The sequence below is a fragment of the Paralichthys olivaceus genome, chromosome 24 (genome assembly GCF_024713975.1).
Source record: "Paralichthys olivaceus isolate ysfri-2021 chromosome 24, ASM2471397v2, whole genome shotgun sequence".
NCBI lineage: Eukaryota > Metazoa > Chordata > Actinopteri > Pleuronectiformes > Paralichthyidae > Paralichthys > Paralichthys olivaceus.
Genome location: NC_091116.1, coordinates 2,576,619 through 2,599,978, shown reverse-complemented (window position 1 = coordinate 2,599,978; position 23,360 = coordinate 2,576,619). Strand labels below are relative to the sequence as shown.

Sequence of the window (23,360 nt, the reverse complement as noted above, 5' to 3'; positions counted from 1 at the left end):
TGGCATTGCCAAAACCCACTTTTTTAGATTTTTACAAATTAGGACTTTTATACAGCGCTTAACGACCCAATTTCCTTATAAACCCCCAGTTACCCCTGTTGATATATTTCTTTCTGTTAACCCCACCTCTAAAGGTATCATGTCCAATCTATATAACCTTATTTCCAAACTGCACTGCTCTTCAGTGGCAACTATAAGAACTGCTTGGGAGCAAGACCTAAATTACACCTTTACAGAGGACACATGGGACTCGGTGCTTGATCGGATACACTCCTCTTCTATGTGTTCTTGACATGCACTTTTACAATTTAAAGTAGTGCATCGAATCCACATATCAAAAACCAAATTAGCGCGAATGTATCCTGATGTCGACCCTACATGTGATAAATGTAAAGGCGTACCTGCCTCACTCTACCACATGTATTGGACATGTCCCTCTTTAGGTAACTTTTGGACATTGGTTTTCCATGCGTTATCAGATATCCTCCATCATCGAATTGAGCCAAATCCCTTGACTGGTATTTTTGGCATTGCTCCAGATTTGAACTTACATAAAGCTATGCTCAACTTTCTTGCTTTTGCCTCTTTACTAGCCCGACGAGCTATTTCACTTAAGTGGAAGGACCCAGCTCCTCCTTGCTGTTCACATTGGCTCAGAGACATGATATCCTGCATGAATCTAGAGAAGATTAGATACACTATTCGGGGATCAGAAAACAAATTCTACAGAATATGGCGCCCCTTCTTGGTATTTTATGAAAAACCTTCAACAATAATTTTTGAGGAAAGCTGATATTGTTGGTGTGGCCAGATGCGTGCGCCCTCCCTGCCGCTTAGGGGCGCTCTTTTCTGCAGGCGCCCTCCCTGCCACTGTGGGGCGCTTTAGCGCCAACTATTTAAAGAGCAACCAAACAGCACTCGTCCTCTCGCTTCCCACTTTGGTTTTGGACTCCGGAGAAAGAGCAGGGAGCGGGTTTCGGACTCAGCCGCGGCACGGCATATTTCCGCCGGCTACCGACGGGTGCATAAGCGCGCTTGAGCGTGCACGAACAAAGGGATCCCACACCCTTGTGGATACGATCCCTTCCACCGGGTCACGAGGACGCGTCTTGGCCGGACACGGTGGGCGAGGCCCTGCCCCCCTCATTGGCTACCATCAGCTCCTGCGTCGCAGACGAGGACCTGCTGTTCTGGCACCACGGAGTTTGCGGCCTTGCTGAGGCTTCGGAGTTTTACATAAAGGATTGTACCACGAGGACATTAACTGTGGTGGCAAAATCCAACTGGATTGGTGTGGAGCCTTGGAAGGAGAGACATCCATATTTTATCCTCTTTTTTTAGATTAGCCCATGTTTAAATAGCCTTTCTGTTATTTTGTTTAGCTAGCTTTGTGTTGTGTTTGTTTTAATGTGTTAACCAATCATTTACTTGTTTTAACCTGTTGTTTATTGTGGACAGGTGCCGTGACCCAAGGGCGGCGGCCCCATTTCCGGTGGTGGGAGTTTGTCACGACCCGTTTTCGTTTGGTGTGCTGTGTCACGGGTGGTTTGTTTTATTAATCCCTCCCTCGTTTTGTTGGTTTCGTCGCCGTGGTAAGTCCGAGCCCTGTCCAGTGTTGTTATTTTAATTCAAGTGTTTGGTTGGTTATGTTTGGTGTGTTTTTGATTATATGTATTTGGTTTATTAAAGTTTCTTTATTGATTTAAGCACGTCTCTTGCCCCAGTGATTTAAACGAACCTGTGCTGTCGCACACCTCACATCTATTTATATTTCCTGAGGTGAAACTCCTCAGGTGGCGTTGTGGCAACACACAAATAAATTAATTCCCCGCCATACCCTCGCACCGCTACATCTTGGCGTTGTTGGCAGGATCTCACATTTAAAGGGGCAGAGACGTGTTTTAGTTTAATTTTTGAAATTGTTTTTAAGGATGGGTGTCTCTTCATAAAATTGAGTGTTGTATATTCAGTGTGCCAGAACAGCAGTGTCTGAGTCTGATTTTAATTCCACGTACCACTTTGTCAGGCCTTGGTGCTGTTTTACCTCATCATGGAGGAGGAGATTCAACAGCTCAGGGAAATCGTGTTACAGCTTAAGGCAGACAACGAACAACTTCGCCAGGCGCGTGCTGCATCTCCGTTGGACCCCGGTGAGGCTGTTTTCTTTCCCTCTGCTGCAGCTAGTCAGGCACCGACTGCACCCGTAGCCGCCGCTGTCACAGAGCGACTGGTTGTGGTTCCTAGAGACCGTAAGTGTCCCATGTTCAATGGCAGGGCAGGCATAGGAATTACTGAGTGGATAGAGGAGATACAGGCATGTGTGCGTGCTCGCCATCTTCTTGCTGTTGACCAGGCCCTCTTTATGTTTGACCATTTGGAGGGAGAGGCAAAGGAGGAAATTAAGTTTCGCCCTAGTGTGGAGCGGCGAGACCCACACCAGGTTCTCGCTATCTTAAAGGAGCTATATGGTTGTGCTCAGTCTTATGTGACTTTACAGCAGGCTTTCTTTTCTCGACGCCAACTCGAAGGAGAGACGTTGCAGGAGTTTTCCTTAGCTCTCATGGCCTCAATGGCACGGGTTAAGCAGCGTGCACCTGATGGGATGCCTAATTCTGATGTCCTCCTCAGGGATCAGTTTGTGGAGCATGTTCTTGATAGCTCCCTTCGCCGGGAACTCAAGCAACTAGTCAGACGCCAGCCTACTGTCACCTTGTTGGAGCTTCGTGGTGAGGCAATTAGGTGGGAGAGAGAAGGTCTTCCAGGGGGGGATAGGGGGCGTAGCTCCTCCTTACCATCAGCTTATGGTCTCCAATATGGAGTACAGGGTCGCTTTCAACCCGCCCCTCCTGTTGCTTCACCTGGGCCAGGGTTGAGTGAGTTGATGGACCTTATGAAGTGTCAACAGGAGCAGCTTAACAAGCTCACCCAGACAGTAGCCTCCCTACAGGCCCCTCGCCCCCAAGGTCAGACTTTTCGTGGTGGTCCTTTAATCTGCAGAAGGTGCCAGCAGCCTGGACATTTTGCCCGGGAGTGTGAGGGTGAGCGGGCTCCGTTTCGACGCCTTGCTAATTCAGCAGCTGGGTCGAACCCACGCACCACTGCACCGTCCCATTTCTCCCGGCACTCGGAAAACTGAAGCCCACTGAGCTGCAGAGTCACAGCACAGTTGGGGAGCCCACAGACTCACAGAAAAGTGTAACTTCTGACTTAATTGCTGCATGTCCAAATATTAATATCTTGATTGGAGGAGTCACTGCTTTATGCTTGGTGGACACTGGTTCCATGGTGTCCACCATTACTGAGAGCTTCTTTCTGGAGCAGTTTGCACCTTGGGGCCACGATCGCCTTCGGTCTTGTCACAGCGAATGGTTTAGCTATTCCGTATATAGGTTACTTGGAGCTGGATGTGGAACTATGTGGCAAGGTGATGCCCCGTTGTGGGATTCTGGTTGTTAAAAACCCCCCTGATTGTGTGTCTTCTGTCCCAGGCATCTTGGGAATGAACGTGATAAATAAATGCTATCGAGAGCTCTTCGGCGCATTCGGGCCCTCTCTTTTTGATTCACCGTCTGTGTTACAGGCACCTGGTCCCGTTATTGCGGCCTTGCAACAGTGCAGTCAGTCTGCCGCCCAGGATCCAGGGGGCCACACTGGCATTGTGAGAGTCCGAGGCAAACAAGCGGTGCGTATACCTGGAGGAGTGATGAAATTAGTTGCTGGTACCTGTCCAGAAAAGTTTACTAGATAAAGTGCTCTCTTTGAGCAACCTGAGTCAGGTTTACCAGCCGGGTTGCTAGTTTCACCATGCCTTTTACAGGTTGTCCGGGGTACAGTGTACGTCCCAGTGGTCAATGTTGGGACAACGGAAATTCTCCTGTACCCACGGACTAGTTTAGGCGTCCTTAACACTGCCCAGGTTGTCAGCCTTCCTCCAGGTGTAACTGAGGAGAGCTCAACCCTAGCAACTGTATCTTCCCATGCACTTGCCCCCTCAGTGTCAGATAGGTTAGAGTCAATAGACCTGTCTGAATTGTCTGAGCAGGAGAAAGCCAATGTAAACTCCCTTATTCGCAAATATCAATCTGTCTTTTCAACCCATGAAGGCGACTTGGGCTGTACTAACCTCCTCTCCCATGACATACCTCTCCTCGATAAGGTTCCTGTCCGGCAGAGGTACCGGCGTATCCCTCCCTCAGAGTACGAAGAAGTGAAGACTCACCTTAATCAGCTGTTGGAGTCCAGGGTCATTAGGGAGAGCTGTAGTCCATATGCATCACCCATAGTACTAGTCAGGAAAAAGGATGGGAACCTGCGCTTGTGCGTGGACTATCGCCTCCTTAACAGTAAAACCAGAAGGGATGCATTCCCTCTGCCTCGCATCGAGGAGAGCTTGGATGCACTCTCTGGGGCTTGCTGGTTTTCCACAATCGATCTGGCCAGCGGTTACAATCAGGTTCCTATGACAGAACAAGACCGACCCAAAACTGCATTTTGTACACCATTTGGCCTTTTTGAGTTCAACCGCATGCCTTTTGGCTTATGTAATGCCCCAAGCACTTTCCAGCGGCTGATGCAGAGAATGTTTGGTAAAGAGCAAGGTCAGTCCTTGCTACTTTATCTGGATGATATTATTATCTTCTCCTCCTCTGTTGAACAACATCTGCAGCGGCTGGAATTAGTGTTTGATCGCCTCCAAAAGGAAGGTCTAAAAGCAAAACTGGAAAAGTGTGCATTCTTTCGACGGGAGGTTGACTATTTGGGGCATGTCATCACAAGCCAGGGAGTCTCCACCGATCCCAAGAAAATTGAGGCTGTGTCTAAGTGGCAGCGCCCCCGTCACGTATCAGAACTGCGTTCATTTTTGGGTTTCGCCAGCTACTATCGTCGCTTTGTAGAGGGTTTTGCAAAGCTGGCCGGCCCTCTGCATAGACTTGTGGCCGAGCTGGCAAGTACCAAACCCAAGAAGGGGCCAGGCCTAACTTTAGGCACTGCGTGGACACCTCAGTGTGAGGCGAGCTTTGAGGCCTTAAAGGCAAAGTTGGTCTCGTCCCCAGTGCTAGTATATGCCGACTTTACACGGCCTTTCATTTTAGAAACTGATGCCAGCTATAGTGGTCTGGGGGCTGTACTCTCACAGGAGACTGACAATGGCGTGAAACCCATAGCCTATGCTAGCAGAGGCCTTCGACCCACCGAGCGCAACATGTCAAATTATAGCTCCATGAAATTGGAATTCCTTGCACTCAAGTGGGCTATGACGGAGAAGTTCAGGGAGTATTTGTTGGGGCATAAGTGCCTTGTCTATACTGACAACAACCCGCTGAGCTACCTTCAGTCAGCAAAACTGGGGGCCACAGAGCAACGATGGGCCGCTCAATTGGCCGACTTTGACTTTACCATTAAGTATCGTTCAGGTCGCAGCAACAGGAATGCTGATGCGCTCTCACGGCAGTATGTTTCTGGCTCCAAGTTAGTTGAGCATGTCTTGCCTGGCACCTCAGTCCCTCGAGGCTTTCAGCAAGGTCCAGGCCCAGGGTTGTCCGCAACTCAGTCCCTAGTTTCAGCTCTCCCATTCCACTCTGCCACTGATCTCCGCTCCTTGCAGGAGGATGATCCATTTCTAAAAGATGTGTTTGTGTTTTGGCGACGTAAAGCGCCGCCCACCTCGGCTGAAAGACAACATTTGTCTAAGCCAGTCATGGCGATTTTGCGCCAATGGGACCGCTTAGTGGAGAAAGACGGGGTTCTTCTCCGCCGAGTCTTCCGCCCAGACGGGGGAGAGGAGTCTCTCCAATTAATCTTGCCTGCAGTCCTCAAGCAGGAGACTTTGAACCAGCTTCACCAAGAGCACGGCCACCAGGGTATCGAGCGAACTACAGAATTGGTCCGACAGCGCTGCTATTGGCCAGGAATGTCTTCTGACATTAAGAACTGGGTCCAAGAGTGTGGGCGCTGTCAAGTCGCTAAGGACTCGGGGCACGTGCCACATAGTTTTATGGGCCACCTGCTTGCCTCCCGACCCAATGAGATTGTGGCCATCGATTTCACGCTACTGGAACCGTCCCGGAACGGGTTAGAAAATGTTTTAGTAATGACAGATGTTTTTAGTAAATTTACTGTCGCCATCCCTACCCGGGATCAACGAGCCTCCACTGTGGCTCAGGTCTTGGTTCAGGAGTGGTTTTATAAGTTCGGTGTTCCGGGCCGCCTCCACTCGGACCAAGGAAGGAACTTTGAGAGTTCTTTGATCCACCAGCTCTGTTCTTTGTATGGTGTAACCAAATCCCGTACTACCCCATACCACCCTGCGGGTAACGGGCAATGCGAGCGGTTTAATAGAACTCTCCATAACCTTCTTCGTACCCTGCCAGTCTCACAGAAACGGGATTGGGCCTCCTGTCTGTCGCAGGTGCTCTTTTGCTACAACACCACACCTCATCAGGGCACTGGTGAGTCGCCGTTCCTTTTAATGTTTGGGCAGGAACCTCGGCTTCCTGTGGACTTCCTCCTGGGTAGAGTTCAGGACCCAGTACCGGGCGGGGTGCAGGACTGGGTGGTCGAACACCAAGCTCGACTCAGAGTTGCTTTCGAGGGTGCTCGGGAACGGTTGTTGGCTGCTGCTAGCAAACGGAAAGAGCGGCATGATCAGCGGGTCCGAGACCTACCTTTTACAGTTGGCCAATTAGTGTACCTGAGGGACCACGGTGTTAGAGGGCGACATAAAATCCAAGACCTTTGGAGTTCCGTGGTCCACCAGGTTGTGAAGGCTCCCTGCGGGGATGGAACAGTTTACACGGTCACCCCTGTGAATGACCCGCATAAAGTTAAAAACGTACATCGGGACATGGTAAAGGCCGTGGTTCCGCAAGAGGCTGCAAATCCCTCACCCAAGATGCCCTCTCCGGCGTCCCTTGCGGTACGGGATGATTCTTCTAATGCCGGAGACTTATGGGTTTTGGTTCCGGATACCCTTCTCCCACAGTCTGTGGAGGTTCCAGGTACCGGGCATCTTGAAAGCCCTCCTGTCCCGATCCCACTAGAGACCAGGCCCATCCTGGTAACACCTCATGCTTCTGTAAGGTGCTCCCCACCAGCTCCTTCGTGTTCACCAACTGAACCGTTGAATTCCAGTCAGCTGGCCCTGCGCAGATCTGCTCGTTCCACGGCGGGTCACCATTCAAATGTCCATCATCTTCCTTGCCCTGCTGATCGTCAGGAACAGCCAAATAATAGACCTGTAGGCCCGATGTTGAATGCCCAGTTGGCCATTTTTAGGCCTTGGTGTTGAGGCCATTTTCTGTTCATCGTCGGGCCGACGATCCAAAAGGGCGGGATAAATGTGGCCAGATGCGTGCGCCCTCCCTGCCGCTTAGGGGCGCTCTTTTCTGCAGGCGCCCTCCCTGCCACTGTGGGGCGCTTTAGCGCCAACTATTTAAAGAGCAACCAAACAGCACTTGTCCTCTCGCTTCCCACTTTGGTTTTGGACTCCGGAGAAAGAGCAGGGAGCGGGTTTCGGACTCAGCCGCGGCACGGCATATTTCCGCCGGCTACCGACGGGTGCATAAGCGCGCTTGAGCGTGCACGAACAAAGGGATCCCACACCCTTGTGGATACGATCCCTTCCACCGGGTCACGAGGACGCGTCTTGGCCGGACACGGTGGGCGAGGCCCTGCCCCCCTCATTGGCTACCATCAGCTCCTGCGTCGCAGACGAGGACCTGCTGTTCTGGCACCACGGAGTTTGCGGCCTTGCTGAGGCTTCGGAGTTTTACATAAAGGATTGTACCACGAGGACATTAACTGTGGTGGCAAAATCCAACTGGATTGGTGTGGAGCCTTGGAAGGAGAGACATCCATATTTTATCCTCTTTTTTTAGATTAGCCCATGTTTAAATAGCCTTTCTGTTATTTTGTTTAGCTAGCTTTGTGTTGTGTTTGTTTTAATGTGTTAACCAATCATTTACTTGTTTTAACCTGTTGTTTATTGTGGACAGGTGCCGTGACCCAAGGGCGGCGGCCCCATTTCCGGTGGTGGGAGTTTGTCACGACCCGTTTTCGTTTGGTGTGCTGTGTCACGGGTGGTTTGTTTTATTAATCCCTCCCTCGTTTTGTTGGTTTCGTCGCCGTGGTAAGTCCGAGCCCTGTCCAGTGTTGTTATTTTAATTCAAGTGTTTGGTTGGTTATGTTTGGTGTGTTTTTGATTATATGTATTTGGTTTATTAAAGTTTCTTTATTGATTTAAGCACGTCTCTTGCCCCAGTGATTTAAACGAACCTGTGCTGTCGCACACCTCACATCTATTTATATTTCCTGAGGTGAAACTCCTCAGGTGGCGTTGTGGCAACACACAAATAAATTAATTCCCCGCCATACCCTCGCATCGCTACATTGGGAAGAGGAGAGTCTAATCTTTAATTTGGTGTATAAAGGCAAAATTAAGCAAAATGTTTCTACTTGTCAGCGCCAGTGTACCAGGCGATGTATGAGTTCTTACCCCTTTTGCAAAATAACTTCCGCAAAATCCCACCCCCCCAACCGAACTCCACTCCCCGCCCGCTCTCCGCTTCCCCAACGGGCGCTGACCTTCGGGGACGTGTGCATTTATCAGACCCGTGGTGCCCCGGCTGCTTTGGTGACACTAGATGACCTCGAACTGATCGCTGGCCCTCGTGGTGGCGACGTCTCATTTGAATGTCTGCCCTATCAACTTTCAATGGTACTTTTTGTGCCTACAATGACCACAGGTAACGGGGATTCAGGGTTCGATTCCAGAGAGGGAGCCTGAGATCAATTATTATTAAATTATTGATGACCATATACGACAAAGAATGACATAATGTGCCACACTCACGGCTGATGAAGGGCTGGATGCTGAGGGTCAATGAATTGTGTGAGATGTGTCTAATCTGTTGGTTATTATTTTAGTTCATTATCATATGTAAACAAATGTAGGCAAGATTTTTAAAATATATTTTGCATTGAAGAAATAATTGTCTGCATTCAGATTGAGCTCTATATCATCAAATCAGTAATGATTGGATGACTAATGTGCATAACAAAGACATAAATATTACATAAACCAATCCTTTTAGCCCAGTATTAAGTGAAACATAGTAAATTAAATTAAATGGAAACAGTCAAACACATCTGCAGAAGCATTGACAATTGTATTGATTTAATATACACACATACAAATATTAATAATATGCATTTTCATTAATATTTTATGCCAGTGACAGTATTCGACCAACACTCACAAAGCACTGCTCAATAGCCATGAATCTATGAATGAAATTAAAATATGAAGCCTTTATTTGCAGTGTAAAATCACATTGAACACATGAACAACACACAACAATACAATACTTAATCACAGAATGTCAGTGCCTGTGTTGTGCATCAATAGCTCTCACACACTAAAATCACATAGATCAACATGTAAATATGCATCCTCTCAATTATTTCGCAACAGTTTTAGAAACCAGCCAGCATCAAGGTCCACACTTTCCTGACACACACACACACACACACACACATTTTTTTACAAACACGAATCCAAACATGCTGCAGAAATGCACAATTCCCCATGCTCTCAGTGACACACAATGCAACAATTAGTTTGCAAAAATGTACCCACTTCCCGGTGATGGTAAAGTAGTTGACTACAGCTGCTCTACAGTGTTTTCCATTTTCATTATTTTATTTTCATCCTACTACATTTATTTTATAATGCTTGTGCTGTTAAGATTTCACACTATGTACCTACTGACACATAGACTTATATTTTGTTGATGCTTATGTGCATATCTACATACTTAATTTAACACTTCATAGCATATTTCATTAATTCCCTCAAGCATATCACACATTATCTAATGGATCTGAAATCCTTGATTGATTTTCTTCATTTGGTCAAGAGACTAACCTCAGTCTCAGACAGGGATCACTGTAGCTATCAGTGCAACATGTGTATAGTAGCTGCCTAGCTCAGGATTTGTGTATGCTCCGCAGTGATGTGCATCATATAGAAGTCAACCTGATAAACCCCCAGGGGCCGCCATGTTGTGCAGTTATGAAAACTGCCATGGAAACGGTTGCTTCTTAAAAATCTTCTTTGATGATTGATGTGGGGGCAACCATCAAAGGGATTGCTGGCCTGCAAATCCTTATCAAATCCAATCAAAGAACCAAAAACTCTAGACATTAAAGGATATTTCTTTGGTCCTCTGAACTACCAAACATAAATAACAAGTTCCCTTGCTTCAAGTTATTAGCTTGTGAAAATAACAGACCGTCAACTGAGAAGACCACAGTCCTCATTAGTGAAGACAACAATCCTGCCTACGGAGACAACCGCTGATTTGTTCAGTAAAAATTCATCAAGAAGACACTACTCTCATAACTACAAATCCCCCTTTACCAAAATGGACATCCTGGTAAAAATTATTTTTTTTTAGAAATGTATGTTCAGGTTCAGGTCTTTTAATAATGAATTCCATGTTTCCATTTTTCAGACATGTGGAACAATGCAGTCTGAGATTAAGGCTCTGAAAGAGAAGCTCAAACAGAAGGATGAGCTTCTGATTAGGGAGAAGGAGAAAATGACAGCTCACTCTAAAGCCCACAATGGTAAACTGGCTGAACTAGCTGTACAGAGCAACAAGGTGAAGGCTCTGGAAGAGAAGCTCAAACAGAACGATGAGCTTCTGATGAGGGAGAAGGAGAAAATGACAACTCACTCTAAAGCCCACAATGGCAAACTGGCTGTACAAAGCAACAAGGTGAAGGCTCTGGAAGAGGACAATGTGGCTCTGAAGGAGAAGGTGGCCCTTTTGAAAAGGGATTTGAGCAGGGTTGAGCTTGTGGTGACAGAGATGGAGGAAAGGCAAGCTCACAGCCAAAAGATTGACTCCATGGACAAGGAGACTCAAACCAGCGATCTGCTTCAGGATGAGAATAATGCTCTTCAAGAAGAGCTGATGAAGCTCAGAGCTTCTTATCATGAGGTCTGTCTGAATCAGACTACCAACCAGGAGAAGTTCGACACTGAGCTCCAGGAGGAGAAGCAGGAAAAGAACGTTCTCCAAGAAGAGCTGATGAAGCTAAGAGATTCTTATCATGAGGTCTGTCAAAATCAGACTACCAACCAGGAGAAGTTCAACACTGAGCTCCAGGAGAAGAAGGTTCTCCAAGAAGAGCTGATGAAGCTCAAAGCTTCTTACAATGTGGTCTGCCACTGTCATGAAGCTGATGTTTCCAGTCGGGAGCTCAATGGAGAGAGTAAGGATGATGTCACTGAGGAGAAGTCTCTCTCCAGTGTTCTCCCTGAGAAACCAAAGAAGACTTCACTCTGGAAGAGAATCCGCCACGCTCTGGGGTTGAGAAAACCACAGTGTTGGAAGTAGTCAGCAGCGCCCATCCAACAGCACCTGAGCTGACCTTACCCAGTGTTGTAATGTAATGAACTTCTTTAATAACCTTGACTCACCGTCCCTTTCTCAAGACCTGAGAAATAACCTGGATGCGCCCATCACCCAGGAGGAAATTTCAGCAGCTATATCTTCTATGCAATCAGGTTAATCCCCTGGCCCAGATGGGCTTCCATCAAATTTCTTTTAAAAAAATTCTGCTGATCTAGCCCCCGTCCTGTGCTCAGTGTTCTCTGATTCCTTAAACTCAGGTGCACTCCCTCCCTCGTTCAATCAGGCCTGTATCTCCTTGTTGCTGAAAAAAGGCAAAGACCCACTAGATTGTGCTTCATACAGACCGATTTCATTGCTAAACACGGATGTAAAGATCCTCGCCAAAGTTTTGGCCCACAGACTGGAGGATATCCTTCCTTCTGTAATATCGCCAGATCAAACTGGTTTTATTAAAGGACGCCATTCGTTTTACAATATTCGTCGGCTATTTAATATTCTGTACTCCCCCAAACATGTGGATTCAGAGTGCCTTGCCTCTATGGATGCTGAGAAGGCATTTGATATAGTAGAGTGGAACTATCTTTTTTTTTACACTTGGAAAATTTGGTTTCGGTTCTGTCTTTTTGTCCTGGATCAAAACATTGTATAAATGTCCTTCAGCCACTGTTTTGACCAATAGTCATTACTCTGAATACTTTGATTTACACCGTGGGACCCGGCAGGGTCGCCCACTAAGCCCACTCCTTTTCGCAATTGCCATTGAGCCTCTTGCAATTGCCTTACGTAGCAATGGGCGGGTACAGGGAATATGGAGGGGAGGAGTCGAACATAAAGTCTTGCTGTATGCACGCGACCTACTTCTGTTTGTTTCAAAACCAACCACTTCTCTACCAGAAGCCCTCACGATCTTAGATAATTTCAGTCAATTTAAATAAAAGCGAACTATTCCCAATTAATAAAGAAGCTCTTAAACTTAACTATACCCAACTCCCATTAAGGTGGTGAAAGATCTATTTAATTACCTCGGAATTTGTGTCACCAGAGAATTCAAAAACTTGTTTCAATCAAATTTTCTCACTTTATTTGATCAGGCAAAACAGATTTTGTCTCTGTCCCTTATTGGAAGAATAAACTCGATTAAAATGACATTGCTTCCAAAGTTCCTCTATTTGTTTCAATGTCTTCCCGTTCTCATCCCCAAATAATTTTTTAGAGCCCTTGACTCATTATTGATATTTTACATTTGGAATGGTAAACACCCTCGGCTGCGGAAAGCATTTCTCCAAAGATCCAAGCAGGCAGGGGGAATGGCTCTGCCTAATTTCCAGTACTACTACTGGGCAGTGAATATTGGGTGTTTGTTATTTTGGAGACATTTCCATCTCGAACCCACTTCCCCGGCCTGGGTTACAATGGAGGTCTGTGCCAGTAACCCTGTTTCCTTACCTGCCCTTTTAGGTGCCGCACTTCCACTTGCTTCGGATATTCCCAAGAGCAACCCAGTAGTTAAACACTCCCTGTTAATCTGGGGCCAATTTAGGAAAAGTTTTGGACTACAGCTTTTTTCACTTAAAAGCCCAATTGCTGCTAACCATCTATTTGCTCCTTCAATGGCTGATGGCGCATTCAATATTTGGCACAGAAAAGGTTTGAGATGCTTTGAAGATCTATACATTGAGAATTGTTTTGTGAGCTTTTCTCAACTAACAGAAACTTTTTGGCATTTCCAAAACCCACTTTTTTAGATTTTTACAAATTAGGACTTTTATACAGCGCTTAACGACCCAATTTCCTTATAAACCCCCAGTTACCCCTGTTGATATATTTCTTTCTGTTAACCCCACCTCTAAAGGTATCTTGTCCAATCTATATAACCTTATTTCCAAACTGCACTGCTCTTCAGTGGCAACTATAAGAACTGCTTGGGAGCAAGACCTAAATTACACCTTTACAGAGGACACATGGGACTCGGTGCTTGATCGGATACACTCCTCTTCTATGTGTTCTTGACATGCACTTTTACAATTTAAAGTAGTGCATCGAATCCACATATCAAAAACCAAATTAGCGCGAATGTATCCTGATGTCGACCCTACATGTGATAAATGTAAAGGTGCACCTGCCTCACTCTACCACATGTATTGGACATGTCCCTCTTTAGGTAACTTTTGGACATTGGTTTTCCATGCGTTATCAGATATCCTCCATCATCGAATTGAGCCCAATCCCTTGACTGGTATTTTTGGCATTGCTCCAGATTTGAACTTACATAAAGCTATGCTCAACTTTCTTGCTTTTGCCTCTTTACTAGCCCGACGAGCTATTTCACTTAAGTGGAAGGACCCAGCTCCTCCTTGCTGTTCACATTGGCTCAGAGAAAATGATATCCTGCATGAATCTAGAGAAGATTAGATACACTATTCGGGGATCAGAAAACAAATTCTACAGAATATGGCGCCCCTTCTTGGTATTTTATGAAAAACCTTCAACAATAATTTTTGAGTAGCCCCCCCCCCCCTTTTATTTTTTTTATTTTTAAATTTTTTAAATTTTTATTATCTATTTTATTTATGTATCTATTTTTCATGTATTTCACCTTTTTTTGGTGGTGTCTGTGCTGTGCTTTTTTCAGTTATTAAATCTTATTAATCTTTTATCTTTCCAAGCGTGGTTGTAATTTTTTTATTTTTTATTATTATTATTATTATTCTGTCTATTTACATTTTTTTGTCAGTAGATGTTTAAGTATGTCCATGTCCGGATGTTTTGACAAGGGATTGTTTTGTTTTATGGATGTTGTACGAAAAATCTAAAAAACTTTTTTCCTGTGCATTGATTGTCTTATATGTATTTTATCATTAATAAAAGGACCATTGAAAGAAAAGTAGTTTGTAAAGAATTGTTTTGCTGTATTGAGAGACCTGCCTGAGATTAACAGATAATTTACTCAAGCTGAAAAGTGCACCACCAGTGATGATGATTCTCAGACTGAGTGAGGTTGTGACGATATGTAATTACTTGCCAAAAAGCCCTTTTTTATGAAGTTACAACTAATTAAACACATTCCTGCACATGCCTAAACATGTTTAAACACATTAGCAGCAGTGTTCAAACATTGTAAGTGAAAGAAGTTTGACTTCTGACCCAGCTCTGAAAGCTGCCTGAAATGGACCACACTAAATGTCTGATTACTAGCAGCCAGTTTGTGCTAGGGTGGAAAGCTGATATTGTTGGGAAGAGGAGAGTCTAATCTTTAATTTGGTGTATAAAGGCAAAATTAAGCAAATTTTTTCTACTTGTCAGCGCCAGTGTACCAGGCGATGTACGAGTTCTTACCCCTTTTGCAAAATAACTTCCGCAAAATCCCACCCCCCCAACCGAGCTCCACTCCCCGCCCGCTCTCCGCTTCCCCAACGGGCGCTGACCTGCGGGGACGTGTGCATTTATCAGACCCGTGGTGCCCCGGCTGCTTTGGTGACACTAGATGACCTCGAACTGATCGCTGGCCCTCGTGGTGGCGACGTCTCATTTGAATGTCTGCCCTATCAACTTTCAATGGTACTTTTTGTGCCTACAATGACCACAGGTAACAGGGATTCAGGGTTCGATTCCAGAGAGGGAGCCTGAGATCAATTATTATTAAATTATTGATGACCATATACGACAAAGAATGACATAATGTGCCACACTCACGGCTGATGAAGGGCTGGATGCTGAGGGTCAATGAATTGTGTGAGATGTGTCAAATCTGTTGGTTATTATTTTTGTTCATTATCATATGTAAACAAATGTAGGCAAGATTTTTTAAATATATTTTGCATTGAAGAAATAATTGTCTGCATTCAGATTGAGCTCTATATCATCAAATCAGTAATGATTGGATGACTAATGTGCATAACAAAGACATAAATATTACATAAACCAATCCTTTTAGCCCATTATTAAGTGGAACATAGTAAATTAAATTAAATGGAAACAGTCAAACACATCTGCAGAAGCATTGACAATTGTATTGATTTAATATACACACATACAAATATTAATAATATGCATTTTCATTAATATCTTATGCCACTGACAGTATTCGACCAACACTCACAAAGCACTGCTCAATAGCCATGAATCTATGAATGAAATTAAAATATGAAACCTTTATTTGCAGTGTAAAATCACATTGAACACATGAACAACACACAACAATACAATACTTGATCACAGAATGTCAGTGCCTGTGTTGTGCATCAATAGCTCTCACACACTAAAATCACATAGATCAACATGTAAATATACATCCTCTCAATTATTTCGCATCAGTTTTAGAAACCAGCCAGCATCAAGGTCCACACTTTCCTGACACACACACACATTTTTTTACAAACACGAATCCAAACATGCTGCAGAAATGCACAATTCCCCATGCTCTCAGTGACACACAATGCAACAATTAGTTTGCAAAAATGTACCCACTTCCCGGTGATGGTAAAGTAGTTGACTACAGCTGCTCTACAGTGTTTTCCATTTTCATTATTTTATTTTCATCCTACTACATTTATTTTATAATGCTTGTGCTGTTAAGATTTCACACTATGTACTTACTGACACATAGACTTATATTTTGTTGATGCTTATGTACATATCTACATACTTAATTTAACACTTCATAGCATATTTAATTAATTCCCTCAAGCATATCACACATTATCTAATGGATCTGAAATCCTTGATTGATTTTCTTCATTTGGTCAAGAGACTAACCTCAGTCTCAGACAGGGATCACTGTAGCTATCAGTGCAACATGTGTATAGTAGCCGCCTAGCTCAGGATTTGTGTATGCTCCGCAGTGATGTGCATCATATAGAAGTCAACCTGATAAACCCCCAGGGGCCGCCATGTTGTGCAGTTATAAAAATTGCCATGGAAACGGTTGCTTCTTAAAAATCTTCTTTGATGATTGATGTGGCGGCAACCATCAAAGGGATTGCTGGCCTGCAAATCCTTATCAAATCCAATCAAAGAACCAAAAACTCTAGACATTAAAGGATATTTCTTTGGTCCTCTGAACTACCAAACATAAATAACAAGTTCCCTTGCTTCAAGTTATTAGCTTGTGAAAATAATAGACCGTCAACTGAGAAGACCACAGTCCTCATTAGTGAAGACAACAATCCTGCCTACGGAGACAACCGCTGATTTGTTCAGTAAAAATTCATCAAGAAGACACTGCTCTCATAACTACAAATCCCCCTTTACCAAAATGGACATCCTGGTAAGAATTTTTTTTTTTTAGAAATGTATGTTCAGGTTCAAGTCTTTTAATAATGAATTCCATGTTTCCATTTTTCAGACATGTGGAACAATGCAGTCTGAGATTAAGGCTTTGAAAGAGAAGCTCAAACTGAATGATGAGCTTCTGATAAGGGAGCAGGAGAAAATGACAGCTCGCTCTAAAGCCCACATTGGTGTCCTGGCTGAACTAGCTATACAGAGCAACAAGGTGAAGGCTCTGGAAGAGAAGCTCAAACAGAACGATGAGCTTCTGATGAGGGAGAAGGAGAAAATGACAGCTCACTCTAAAGCCCACAATGGCAAACTGGCTGAACTGGCTGTACAGAGCAACAAGGTGAAGGCTCTGGAAGAGAAGCTCAAATAGAAAGATGAGCTTCTGATGAGGGAGAAGGAGAAAATGACAGCTCACTCTAAAGCCCACAATGGCAAACTGGCTGTACAAAGCAACAAGGTGAAGGCTCTGGAAGAGGACAATGTGGCTCTGAAGGAGAAGGTGGCCCTTTTGAAAAGGGATTTGAGCAGGGTTGAGCTTGTGGTGACAGAGATGGAGGAAAGGCAAGCTCACAGCCAAAAGATTGACTCCATGGACAAGGAGACTCAAACCAGCGATCTGCTTCAGGATGAGAATAATGCTCTTCAAGAAGAGCTGATGAAGCTCAGAGCTTCTTATCATGAGGTCTGTCTGAATCAGACTACCAACCAGGAGAAGTTCGACACTGAGCTCCAGGAGGAGAAGCAGGAAAAGAACGTTCTCCAAGAAGAGCTGATGAAGCTCAGAGCTTCTTATCATGAGGTCTGTCAAAATCCGACTACCAACCAGGAGAAGTTCAACACTGAGCTCCAGGAGAAGAAGGTTCTCCAAGAAGAGCTGATGAAGCTCAAAGCTTCTTACAATGTGGTCTGCCACTGTCATGAAGCTGATGTTTCCAGTCGGGAGCTCAATGGAGAGAGTAAGGATGATGTCACTGAGGAGAAGTCTCTCTCCAGTGTTCTCCCTGAGAAACCAAAGAAGACTTCACTCTGGAAGAGAATCCGCCACGCTCTGGGGTTGAGAAAACCACAGTGTTGGAAGTAGTCAGCAGCGCCCATCCAACAGCACCTGAGCTGACCTTACCCAGTGTTGTAATGTAACGAAGTACAAATACTTCTTTACATTTCTACTTAAGTAGAAATTTCACATATCTGTCCTTTACTTTGTTATTTTTATTTCTGACAACTTTCACTTTTACTCCACTATATTTCCTAAGTAAAATGTGTACTTTTACTCCAATACATTTCTCCCAACCATCTTCGTTACTCATTACTACAAATTAAAATCAGAAGAAATTTGAGTTGGTGACATAATGCCGTAAACATTTTGTAGTATATACGTGTGCCTGCAATATATATTATGCCAGTGGGTGGCAGTGTCACTCGATGTACCCCATGAAGAAGAGAGTGACTGTGACTGGTACCTGAATAAGAAAGAGTAAAGTTTGTTCCTCTGAATTAGCTTGCCTGTTAGCTTCTTTTTTCATATACACTAAACAACAAATTCGTTGTCATGTCAACCGCCAAGCACGAAGAAGAAGAAGTCCCGCTTGTCTGGGTGTTGTGGTGAAAAACTAAGTTCCACTCGTGGTCCAAAAATTCCAAAAATTCAGTCAAATAAAAAAGCAGTAGAAGTCAACTTAAAAGCAGCAGAGTTTTATTGAAGACAACAAAACCTGAGAGCATTCAGTAGCGAGCCGGAGCTGCACCAGAAGAACTCTGACTAACAGTGGTGTTGCTCCGCTTTATCTATCCTTAAGGGCCACACCTGTTACGACCTTCCCCCTGGAAAGTCTCCAAGCACCGGGGTTACTTTGGCCTTGGAGCTGGGACTTTCCCTCTGGAGAGCCCCTACCGTACCATGATGAGTCTCTTTTTCTTTTACACAGTTTTTCTTACTCTTGACACCATTATATCTGTCCAAACCATTTACTATTTTTTAAAAGATATTTGTCTCTGATTTTACACCATTATATTTCATTCTTGTCAGACTGCCTTTAAAAAAAAAAAAGATTATCATTTCTTCACACAAGTTATACATACACTACATACTGATTGTTACACATAGAGTATATTGTTTGATTCGTTTGATGATTCGTGATATCTGTCTTAAACTTATTGTAATCATTAGCAATTTATGTTATAATCACTCCTCAGTTTGCAGTGCAGATTAAAGGTACATAGTGACATTCATATGTGACACAGTGTAATGAACAGAAATTTTACTACACGGACATTTCACATTATTGATGCCATCATGGAAGCACTTGCTGCCGGCTCTGCTGCTACCGTTAATGCTCCAGTAGCAGTTGACTATTGGTCACTGTGTGCCCCATGACCCATGAGGTCACAAGGCCAATATAAGCCGAATTTCCTAGCTCTCTTCTCTGTTCTGCCTCTTCCCCTGCTGACCGCTCCTGGTGGAGTAGGTTCTGGCCCTGCTGTCCCAGCCAGGGAAACTTCCTCCCTACACAAGCTCCTCAACTTCCAGCAGGCCTGCCTGGAGCAGACTGCTAAAACCTTCCAAAGGCAGTGACGCGAGAGCCTGCCTAAGAACTTCAGCACAATTGGCCACGACACAAGGTCTGATCAGCAGATGCACAACAGGAGCCACAAACCAACAAGACCACTTCACTCGACTTCAAACAGCACATCCAAAAAGGAACTTTCCCTCTTTTTCATGGACAGGTAACACAACTGGGCTCTATTATTACGCTAGGCTAAGCAAAGGACTGTTTAGTCCTATTTCTATTTCATGTGATGTTTATAAGTTTGAATTGTGTTGTTGTGATATTTGGTAATATGTTATTTGAAAGTTAATGTTAGTTCTGTTATACTGATCAGTTTCTTTGCATGCATCTAACTACTTTCTTTAACCTGGCACCAACACCTCACACACTAATTTCCACAAACTTAACACATACATGATCTCAGCCACATGGTCTCAAAACTCCATCTTCATTAATGTTGCATAAGTGTGAATTTTGCCAACCTCTACACTGTCAAGAATTCCATATCCTTCAACTTTGCTAGCTATTGATGTGGTAATTTTGGTTATAGTTATTTATTTAATTATTAATCAGAGTTCCAAATTTGTAGTCAGTAAGTCTTATTTCTTAATTTGGCTATCTTTTCCCTTCCTTTGAAGGGTGGTGCCCCGATTTATCCTTTATCAGTTTAATATTAATATTTTTAATATTAATATTTAATATTTCTCTGATAGCCACATTTATTTAATGCCCAAAAGCACACCATTTAATGGTGCCCCGCATGAAGGAAAGTACATAATCGTACCCCGCGCAAGGGAAAGTACATAATCACAACATTTTTGGTGCTCTGTGTGAGGCAAAGTCATTAATAATAACATTATTTTGACTCCTCGTGGAGCACAGCACAACAGTCAACGTTATTTAAGTGATCGCTGCTGATGACGGGCTCTCCATCTCCTCTTTAAAATGGTAAATGGTTAAATGGTTGTATTTATATAGCGCTTTTCTAGTCTTGAAGACCACTCAAAGCGCTTTACACTACAGTTTTCCATTCACCCATTCACACACACATTCATACAGTGCTTCTATAGCTAGCACTTTTTTTGATGTTCTATTGGGCAGTTTTGGGGTTCAGTATCTTGCCCAAGGACACTTGGCATGCAGATGGGAAGACTGGGGATCGAACTTCCGACCTTCTGGTTGGAGGACAACCGCTCTACCCCCTCAGCATTTTTTTCGCCTAAATATTGATTTATCCTCACCCAAAAGGCAGAGCATATTCTCCAGTCCCTGCAAAGGCTTTGTTCTCACATGTGAACTGGTCCACGCACCTCTCCAGCCAGCCACGTCAGATGAAGATTCAGAGAGACTGCATGGAGAGGACACTGTGATGGGAGAATCTCCAAGAGTAGTCACACCACTGGGGCTGTGAGGTGGCCACCTTTTGTGTTTGCCTCCTGTGGATGACTGCTCTTCAGGGTAGGACAATGTCTCTTCCAGGAGTCTTTGGAGCTATTATATATGGATTGTTGGACAGAGCTGGAATTAGTGATACTGTGGCTTAATTGTTCATTTCTTCTTTGTTCCACAGGCACAGCAGCAGTGCAGCACGGCTGATCTCCAATTGGGACATGATGTTGCAACTTATCACCTAACTAATACTATTTCCAATAATGTGACTATGCCACGGAAATAATTCAGAAAAGAAAGGAGTACGCGGGAATTAAGAAAGTTTTAAAAGAGAGAGGAATCCGTTTCTAGACACCTATGGCCAGAATGAGGATACACTGGGACACCGGCCCATGGCCATGGCAACAGGTAGGAAACAAAGAGGACACCGCAACACGAGCAAAACATAAACTACAGAAATACAGAGGAATGGACAAATAAAGTATTGTCGTATATTGGGGTTGCGATGATGTGAAGATGATGAAGGAATCTCCGATGACACCGTCTTGATTGTATATAAAAGTTTAATACAAAAAGTTCAGCATCAATACAAGCAAAGCAATCTGCCTGGAGAGAGATTCGGGGCCAATGTGAATCTTCTCTGCTGCCTGGAGAGAGATTCGGGGCCAATGTGAATCTTCTCTGCTGCCTGGAGAGAGATTCGGGGCCAATGTGAATCTTCTCCCGAGGCAACTTCAACTCCTCGTTTATATAGGAGGGTTGTTTGCGTAAACCTAAAGAAAATGCATCTGGCTTTCCTCCAGATTGTCCGGTGTCAGGAAGGGAATAGCACCAGCTTAAATTTAGGGTGTCAGTTAGAGCCGTGGTCTAATGCTCTAATGTATACATTCAGTTATTCTCAAACAACCTAAAATTCCTCAGATTTTCTTAGGAGCTGGGGGCCTCAAACCCAAGGATAGACTTCCTTTAAAGGGAAGACAACACATAGCATTTCAGACACCACAGTATGTAAGTGCATTTAAATGAATAAGTAAGTGAAAGATAACACATGTTAGACACTGAAGACAAATAGTCTAAGACATTGTATATAGGTCTTCAGTCTTCACTGTTAGGACTGATCGGACGCTGTATGTGTGAGCTATAATGATCACTTCATTCCCAAAACACAGGCTCTCTAGTGGTTCCAAGAGTCTGTAAGAGTAGAGCAGGAGGTAGAACTTTTAGCTATCAGGCTCCTCTCCTATGGAACCAGCTCCCAATCTGGGTTCGGGAGGCAGACACTGTCCCAGCATTTAAAGTAAAACTAAAAACCTTCCTCTTTGACAAAGCCTATAGTTAGGGCTGGATCAGGTGAGTCCTGAACCATCCCTTAGTTGTGCTGCTATAGGTTTAGACTGCTGGGGGAACTCCCATTATGCACTGAGCACTTCATCACTTCCCTCTGTCTCTCTGTCTCTCTGCCCCCCCACACCTGTTTATTTATTTATTTATTTATTTTAACATGTCATCATGTCAAAGGTTCACTTTGTCCTCCCATAGTCCCTCTGGCTCTTCTCTCTCTCTCGTTTCAGATAACTCTGGCACCGGGACTGCAGGACAACAACAACTACCATCACCATTGTTATCATTAATTACAATAACTCAGTAATTCATTAATATATATAATCCTGTTGTAGATCACTACATTGTTATTGTTATCTCTCTCTTCTCTCCCCCGCTTTCCACCCATCTCTCCTTTCCTCCCCCCTTACTTTTCTTTCCCCACCCCAACCGGTCGAGGCAGATGACCGCCCACATTGAGCCTGGTTCTGCCAGAGGTTTCTCCCTGTTAATGAGGGAGTTTTTCCTCCCCACAGTGCTTGCTCATTGTGGGAACTGTTGGGTTTCTCTACGTTAATATTGTTTTAAGGTCTTGACTTTTAAATGTAAAGTGCCTTGAGATAATGTAAAATATGAATTGGCGCTATATAAAAAAAATTGAATTGAATTGAATTAATGAGACAGATGCTCAAGAGAATCTGGATAACAAGAATGGACCTCACTAAGGAGGGGCCCCCATATTTCATCTGAATTTCCCCTCAACCCACGGGGGAAACGTGGGGGGCAAGTGCCTACTGTTGTATTCTTAGTTCGATTTTTTTTTTATTGCTGAGTTGCTCAATGTTCTTTGGGCTATTGTTTGTTCTCATGGTATATTATATATATATATATATATATATATCATGGAGTATAATGCCATTTTCCAAAGCTATAAATGAACAGCATATCGTTAGTGTCGTTAAATGTTAATGGGTTAAATAATCCAATTAAAAGGACTAAGATCATTTTGAAAATGAGAAAACTTAAGGCTCAAGTTATCTTCATGCAGGAAACACACCTTTCCCAGGAAGAGCATGAAAAGCTGAAGAAATTTGGTTTTAGAAACACCTATTACAGTACTTGTAAACAAAGCAACAAAAGAGGTGTGGCAATACTTATACAAAGCTCAACTAAATTTGAATGTCTAAAAGAAATCAAGGATACAGAAGGACAATATATTATAGTGAAGGGGAAACTAGAGGAAGAGATGGTTACGTTAATTAATGTATATGCCCCTCCAGAGAGTACTAAACAATTCTTTAAATCATTATTCCCAGTCATGGCCTTAAAATCTGAAGGTATAGTGATATGTGCTGGTGATTTTAATATGATAATGGATCATAGGGTAGACACAACAAGTATA

General features: G+C 43.9%; 2 protein-coding genes and 1 long non-coding RNA gene across 4 annotated transcripts; all 3 read left to right on the top strand.

The window, feature by feature from the left end:
- Positions 1-809: 809 nt before the first annotated feature.
- Positions 810-8,242, top strand: LOC138407051 (uncharacterized). The gene is made up of 2 exons (XR_011240488.1): positions 810-1,592; positions 7,995-8,242. It is a non-coding gene; the product is annotated as an uncharacterized lncRNA (long non-coding RNA).
- Positions 8,243-10,272: 2,030 nt separating this feature from the next.
- Positions 10,273-11,830, top strand: LOC138407009 (golgin subfamily A member 6-like protein 25). 2 transcript variants are annotated; one of them, XM_069521319.1, is made up of 2 exons: positions 10,273-10,436; positions 10,515-11,829. In XM_069521319.1, the coding sequence occupies exons 1-2, from the start codon at positions 10,425-10,427 to the stop codon at positions 11,403-11,405; spliced, it is 903 nt and encodes a 300-aa protein (XP_069377420.1). In that variant the 5' UTR covers positions 10,273-10,424; the 3' UTR covers positions 11,406-11,829. The 2 variants fall into 2 exon arrangements, with proteins under 2 accessions (XP_069377420.1, XP_069377421.1); XM_069521320.1 differs by having other exon boundaries at positions 10,277-11,006; positions 11,124-11,830.
- Positions 11,831-16,751: 4,921 nt separating this feature from the next.
- LOC138407017 (golgin subfamily A member 6-like protein 24) lies at positions 16,752-18,378 on the top strand. Its single transcript, XM_069521330.1, has 3 exons — positions 16,752-17,043; positions 17,161-17,385; positions 17,503-18,378. Exons 1-3 carry the CDS (start codon positions 16,780-16,782, stop codon positions 17,782-17,784), a joined length of 771 nt encoding a protein of 256 aa, XP_069377431.1. The 5' UTR covers positions 16,752-16,779; the 3' UTR covers positions 17,785-18,378.
- The last annotated feature ends 4,982 nt before the right edge of the window (positions 18,379-23,360 follow it).

Coding starts and splice junctions, on each gene's coding strand:
- LOC138407017 (XM_069521330.1), top strand. CDS start 16,780: ATGCAGTCTGAGATTAAGGCTTTGAAAGAGAAGCTCAAACTGAATGAT. Junction 17,044..17,160: donor TGGCTGTACAGAGCAACAAG/GTGAAGGCTCTG, acceptor CAAAGCAACAAG/GTGAAGGCTCTGGAAGAGGA. Junction 17,386..17,502: donor TCAGAGCTTCTTATCATGAG/GTCTGTCTGAAT, acceptor TCTTATCATGAG/GTCTGTCAAAATCCGACTAC.